At 30.3% G+C, this 7,500-nt stretch overlaps 1 protein-coding gene across 6 annotated transcripts in view; it reads right to left on the bottom strand.

The window, feature by feature from the left end:
• The window catches only part of LOC119573186 (D-beta-hydroxybutyrate dehydrogenase, mitochondrial-like), a 54,014-nt gene that overhangs the window by 18,296 nt on the left and 28,218 nt on the right, over positions 1 to 7,500 (bottom strand). For 3 of the 6 annotated variants that reach the window (XM_037920270.1, XM_037920271.1, XM_037920268.1), the window contains exon 2: positions 297 to 475. The exons of 1 other annotated variant lie outside the window; for it this stretch is intronic. In XM_037920270.1, the coding sequence (XP_037776198.1) occupies positions 297 to 461 (165 nt within the window). In that variant the 5' untranslated portion in view covers positions 462 to 475. Of the gene's footprint in view, positions 1 to 296; positions 476 to 2,372; positions 2,445 to 7,500 lie in introns of those variants that run through there. 2 more of the 6 variants (XM_037920267.1, XM_037920272.1) reach the window with 1 other exon arrangement.

The following is a 7,500-nucleotide window of genomic DNA, read 5'->3' as shown; positions in this document are numbered from 1 at the left end:
GAGAGAGAGAGAGAGAGAGAGAGAGAGAGAGAGACAGACAGACAGACAGACAGACAGACAGACAGACAGACAGACAGACAGGCAGACAGGCAGGCAGACAGGCAGAGAGAAAGAAAGATACAGACAGACAGGCAGAGAAAAAGAAAGAGACAGACAGGCAGACAAAGTGCAAGAGAGAGCGCACGCGCGAGAGAGAGAGAGAGAGAGAGAGAGAGAGAGAGAGAGAGAGAGAGAGAGAGAGAGAGAGAGAGAGACTAAAAAAATAAATAAATAACATCACTTTAGAATAACGTTACTTTGAAACTGGCGAGCGTGAGGTACGCGGCACCTGCCAGGGACCAGGAGGCGAGGAAGGTCGGCCACCAGGAGGCGAGGCCGAGGAAGGCCAAGAGCGAGGCCAGGACGGAGCTCACGCCGCCCCAGAACAGCACGCGCGCCGCCTTGTCGTAGGTCACCGCCATCGCTGCTGCAGCTTCTGCCGGAGAAAATTGCCTCGTATCTTCACTTAGGTTCAGCCAATGTAAGAATGTTATGTATCGTGGGACATAGTGAGTGCACAATATTCTACAATGAATGGAAACAGACGTAATGGATCCTAGTGATTATTCAACGTATTCGTTTTATCTAAAGATTATAGGATTCCAATCCCAGACACGTAGTTATTATGATAGGCATACAGAGCAGTCATAGTTTCCTTCAAGCAGAGAAGGATGACGCGAACTTTATTCTTAAAATAAAATTAAAAAATATTCATTAATAAGTCTCCCGGAGTTAGATTTCGGTCATTACTTACTGATGTTTTGATAACAGGAGTAAAATCCCCAGATTTACATGCATACTGGTACACACACACACACACACACACATATACATACATACATATATATATATATATATATATATATATATATATATATATATATATATATATATATATATATGTTTGAGTGTGTGTGTATGTATATATATGTGTGTGCGTGTGTATACATGTGTGTGTGTGTGTGTTTGTGTATGTATGTATGTATGTACGTATGTATGTGTCTATGTATGTATGCATGCATGTATGTATGTATGTATGTATGTATGTATGTATGTATGTATGCATGCATGCATGCATGCATGCATGCATGCATGTATGTATGTATGTATTTATGTATGTATGTACGTATGTATGTATGTACACAAAGAGTGAAAAGCTTTTGTATCAGTGCTGCGTGTTGGCTGTGGGGTCCTTATACCGCGTGTGTGTGAACGACTACATTACAGTATGTGTATTTGCCCATAAGTAGACTGAAGAGAAAGAGGCAGAGTATGAGCAACGACTGTCAAGGAGAACATGACGAGTCCCCTTTGTCGGGAAAGCGGTGATCCAGCTGTTCCGCTGTGCTGGAATATGATCTTTACTCCTTTCTGGGACTATGTTGAAAATGAAGTAAGACTGCGTAAGAAGTCGAGCTGTGTCTCGGTGGGTGACCATGATTTATGATTTGGGAGATCTCTCAGGTCGAAATTAGTGTTGTATGTCAAAAGGGGTGTTTTCTTTTATTTTGTTTTGTTTTACCAAGTGGGTATCGAAGAAGTTTGACCGGAGAGTGTAGTGAGAGAAGGCAGGAGCTTTGGAGAAGCCACAATAATTGCTGAGTCACATGCTGTACTTTTTAATTAGTACATCACATCCCTGTTAGAAGACCTTATACAGCTGACACGATAGTTAGCGTGTTTGGATCTTTCTCAGTAGGCATTAGAGTGCACTGGTGGCTCGATGACCACATCTGAGAGCCTTGGCCAACGTACACAAGGCACGTTGGCAAGCAAGGACCAGGATCACTCTGTGATCAGCTGAACTACAACGAAGGCATGGCTTGTGTTAATGTTGTTTATGATCTTTATATCTATATGTTCCTTAGATATGTATCTGATTTTGCTTATCTAAATAGTCTGCGAATATGCCTATTGCAACTGTTAGCTTTTTGTAGTAACAGCGAATACAAGAAATGCGATACACTGGTTATATTCTTCAACTTATAGAGTGTAGATGTGGCATGTGTTTTTTATGTTGCTTGTGCTTGCGACTGGGGAGTTGCAGGAACTTCCGAAGAATAAAATTAAAAACAACTTAAAGAATTTTCGAAAGACTGAGCCCCTATAATAAAATTTTAAAAAGATCTAAACCCAAGTTAAATGACAGAAGGTTCAAAGACGTTTAAATTGTTGGGGAAATCACAATCTACAAGTTGGGATTGGAGGGGTTCTCTTGCCAATACTGAATTAGTAAAATTTTTTGTTCCAAAAACATTTTCCCGTCCTTTCTCCAGTAACTGTCTTTGTTTCTGGTTCCCCTGAATTTTAAGGAAAACGCAACTGTTGTTCACCCGGTAAAGCTCGTCTGCGCACTGAAAAAGGGCGATCTAGTCTGGCGAGATGAGATGCCACTGCACGATGCTTATGAAACGAAAGATTGCTGCCCGACTGGTTTTTACGTATAATTCGCCAATTATAAATGCAAATTGCTTTGATATACAAGTTATATAGTTTGGACCATACTGCAATGGTCTCAGATTGGTGCAGAATTTTTAGCATGTAAAATTGACTGGTATGTAGCCTTTGCATGGCAAAATATATGTAAAAATGCTAATAAACTGTCCGCCAGTACCATATAAAAGATAACTGGGAAAAACAAAATATATGTAACTAAATTTCTAAAGATATTTTATTTTCAAAGAAAAAAATTTTTCATTATAAAAGGGTAAGATTTTTAAATTCAAAATGAAAAAAATAATCACTAACAAAATTAAAAAAAATGTTTTTATAAGAAAAATAATACATTATAAAAAGAACCTCAAATCTCTTTTTCCCTCTCTCTCTTTCTCTCCTCTCTCTTCTCTCCTCTTTCTTCTCTCTCTCTCCTCTCTCTCTCTCTCTCTCTCTCTCTCTCTCTCTCTCATATATCTATCTTCTATCTATCTATCATCTATTATCTATCTACTATCTATCTATCATCTATCTATTATCTATCTATCTTCTATTATCTACTATATTAAAAATTTTTATAATATATTTTATTATATATAATATAATATATAATATATATTTATATATTTGTTTGTGTGTGTGGTGTGTTGGGGTGTTGGTGGTTTATTTTTTCATAAAAAATTTAATAATAATTTTAAAATATATATTATATATATATTATATATTATTAAAAAATATAATATATATATATATAATATATATAATATTACACCATATATAATATATATATATTAATTATATATTTATATACATAATATATATAAACACTTAAAATATTTATATATATAAAATTATAATTATATAATTATATACATTTATGTTAATTAATTTCATATATTCATTTTATATATATATATTTATATATAATTTATATATATATATATTTTACATATAAGTTTTCATACAACAACATATATACAAAAATTATATTATATATATAAATTAAGAATAATGACTACATATATACATTTATATACATTACATATAATATACAACGTTGAATGATGTATGGATTTATGCATGTTATATGCACACAACCATATATATACATTAATATATATAATAATTATATATATAAATATATATTATATATTTAATACATAAATATATAATTTTATATATATATATATAAAATATTATATATTTTTATATATTTTATATATTAAATATGTATTATTTAATAATTATATATATATATATATACTAATATATATATATATAGCATTAATATAATATAATTTATATATAATTATAATTTATATATATATATATTAACTGTATTTATGGGTAGACAAACACAACAGAATAACATGCAATATTAAATATATATTTTATATATTATATATATAATATATATTTTTTATATTTATAATGGGGTGTGTGTGTGGTGGTGTTGTGTGTGTGTTGTGGGTGTGTGTGTGGGTGGTTGTGTTACATATATTTTTAAATTATATATATATAAAATAAAAATATAATTTTATATATATGGGGATATGTTATAATGTATATTTTAATATAAATTTTAACATCAACATTTTAAACATTATACCCTACAACATACATAAATTTATAAACTACAAAACAATACGTTTTTTAATTAAATATTATAAACATAAATTACTACTCATACATATATATATTAAAATATTTATTTTTAAAATATTCAAAACACCACACACACCACACACACCACAACACACACACACCCCCAATAACATTATAACAATTATACTTATATCATTAATATACATATTTGCATTATTACTGTTATACAATATATACATTTATATAAAATATTACATAAAAATTTAAAAATATTTCCCTTTTATATACATAATAAGGGATATTTTATATATAAAAATTATATAACATTATATATATACATTATATTATATAAAATATATTTATATTATAAATATATATATATATATATATTATATACAATTTTAAAAAATTATTATATTATTTTAAAATATATATAATAATATAATTATATAAATATAAACATTTATTTTAAAATTAATATATAATAATATTATAATATTATATTATATATTATATAATAGTATATAATTAATATATATAATATATATATATATATATATTTTAAAATATTAAAAAATGTATATATAGGGGTTGTGCATAAACATGCATTGCACTACATGCATTCTACGTATGTATATGTTATTATATGTTTTAAAATGATATTGTAGGTACATATTTTCTTTAAATTTAAAATTTTTAAATAATATATAATGTATGTACTTTATGAAAATTATTATTAATATATATTAAATATATATATATATATATATATATATATGATTAGTATATAAGTATATAATAAATGTATATTTATAAAATTATATAATATATAAAATAAATTTTTTTAAATTTTATAATGTGTAATATATTATTATTTTATATTATATTTTAAAATAAATATTATATATAGGGGTGTTTTATAATTATATATATAAAATATATAAAATGTATATAATAATATATTATTTTTATAATTATATATATATTTTAAATTATTCGTAAATATAATATGCACTACACACATACCCGCACACACACCCCCCAACACAACACAAAAACCAAAAAAAACAGATATATAATATAATATATATATATATATATATATATATTTTAATTAATATATATATTATATAATTGATAGTAGTAGAAATAGATAGATGTAGATAGATAGATAAATAGATAGAAGATAGATAGAAAAAAGATAGATAGATAATAATTTGAGAGAGAGAGAGAGAGAGAGGGAGAGAGAAAAGAAGTGAGAAAAGGAGAGAAGCGAAAAGAGGGAGAAGAGAGGAGAGAGGGGAAAAGAGAAGAGAGGAAAGAGATTGTGTGCGTATCTTTTTTTATAGATTATTTTTCCTTATAAAAAACATTTTTATTAATTTTGTTAGTGATTATTTGTATTCATTTTGAATTTGAAATCTTATCCATTTTATAAATGAACAATTTTTCTTTGTAAATAAATATCTTTAGTAAATTTAGTATACGATATATTTTTGTATATTCCAGTATATCTTTTATATAGGATACTGGCTTGGCAGCAGATTATATAGTCATATTTTACATATATTTTGCCATGCAAAGGCTACATACCAGTCAATTTTACATGCTAAAAAACTGCCCAAATTTAGACCCCTTTTCAGTATGGTCCAAACTATATAACTTGTATATCAAAGCAATTTGCATTTATAATTGGCGAATTATACGTAAAACCAGTCGGGCAGCAATCTTTCGTTCATAAGCATCGTGCAGTGGCATCTCATCTCGCCAGACTAGATCGCCCTTTTTAGTTGCAGACGACTTTTTCCGGGTGGGGCAAAATTGCGTTCCGTTACTTCAGGGAGACCCGAAAAAAAGCAGTTCTGAGAGAAAACGACGGGAATATGTTTAGGGAAAAAGAAGTACTAATTTTATATTTTGGCAAGAACCACCATACTCCCTAGTGTATGTAGTTGATTCCACATCAAGTATTAATAGTCTTTTTAACCTTTTGTCATTAATAGCTCAGATCTTTTTAAAAGTGATATTATAGGGTCTCAGATTTTCAGAAAGTTCTGAAAATTGTTTAATTACTTTTCATCGGACACGTTACTCTGGCAACTCCCGTCGCAAGCACAAACAACTAAAAACACATGCCACATCTACACTCTATAAGTTGAAGAATATAACCAGTGTATCGCATTTCTTGTATTCGCTGTTACTACAAAAAGCTAACAGTTGCAATAGGCATATTCGCAGACTATTTAGATAAGCAAAATCAGATACATATCTAAGGAACATATAGATATAAAGATCATAAACAACATTAACACAAGCCATGCCTTCGTTGTAGTTCAGCTGATCACAGAGTGATCCTGGTCCTTGCTTGCCAACGTGCCTTGTGTACGTTGGCCAAGGCTCTCAGATGTGGTCATCGAGCCACCAGTGCACTCTAATGCCTACTGAGAAGATCCAAACACGCTAACTATCGTGTCAGCTGTATAAGGTCTTCTAACAGGGATGTGATGTACTAATTAAAAGTACAGCATGTGACTCAGCAATTATTGTGGCTTCTCCAAAGCTCCTGCCTTCTCTCACTACACTCTCCGGTCAAACTTCTTCGATACCCACTTGGTAAAACAAAACAAAATAAAAGAAAACACCCCTTTTGACATACAACACTAATTTCGACCTGAGAGATCTCCCAAATCATAAATCATGGTCACCCACCGAGACACAGCTCGACTTCTTACGCAGTCTTACTTCATTTTCAACATAGTCCCAGAAAGGAGTAAAGATCATATTCCAGCACAGCGGAACAGCTGGATCACGCTTTCCCGACAAAGGGGACTCGTCCATGTTCTCCTTGACAGTCGTTGCTCATACTCTGCCTCTTTCTCTTCAGTCTACTTATGGGCAAATACACATACTGTAATGTAGTCGTTCACACACACGCGGTATAAGGACCCCACAGCCAACACGCAGCACTGATACAAAAGCTTTTCACTCTTTGTGTACATACATACATACGTACATACATACATAAATACATACATACATACATGCATGCATGCATGCATGCATGCATGCATGCATACATACATACATACATACATACATACATACGTACATACATGCATACGTACATACATAGACACATACATACGTACATACATACATACATACACAAACACACACACACACACATGTATACACACGCACACACATATATATACATACACACACACTCAACATATATATATATATATATATTATATATATATATATATATATATATGTATATATATGTATGGTATGTATGTATATGTGTGTGTGTGTGTGTGTGTGTACCAGTATGCATGTAAATCTGGGGATTTTACTCCTGTTATCAAAACATCAGTAAGTATGACCGAAATCTACTCCGGGAGACTTATTAATGATTTT

Source organism: Penaeus monodon, chromosome 5, assembly GCF_015228065.2.
Source record: "Penaeus monodon isolate SGIC_2016 chromosome 5, NSTDA_Pmon_1, whole genome shotgun sequence".
Classification (NCBI taxonomy): domain Eukaryota; kingdom Metazoa; phylum Arthropoda; class Malacostraca; order Decapoda; family Penaeidae; genus Penaeus; species Penaeus monodon.
Note: the sequence above shows the minus strand (reverse complement) of the source record. Positions and strands in the feature narration are given on the sequence as shown.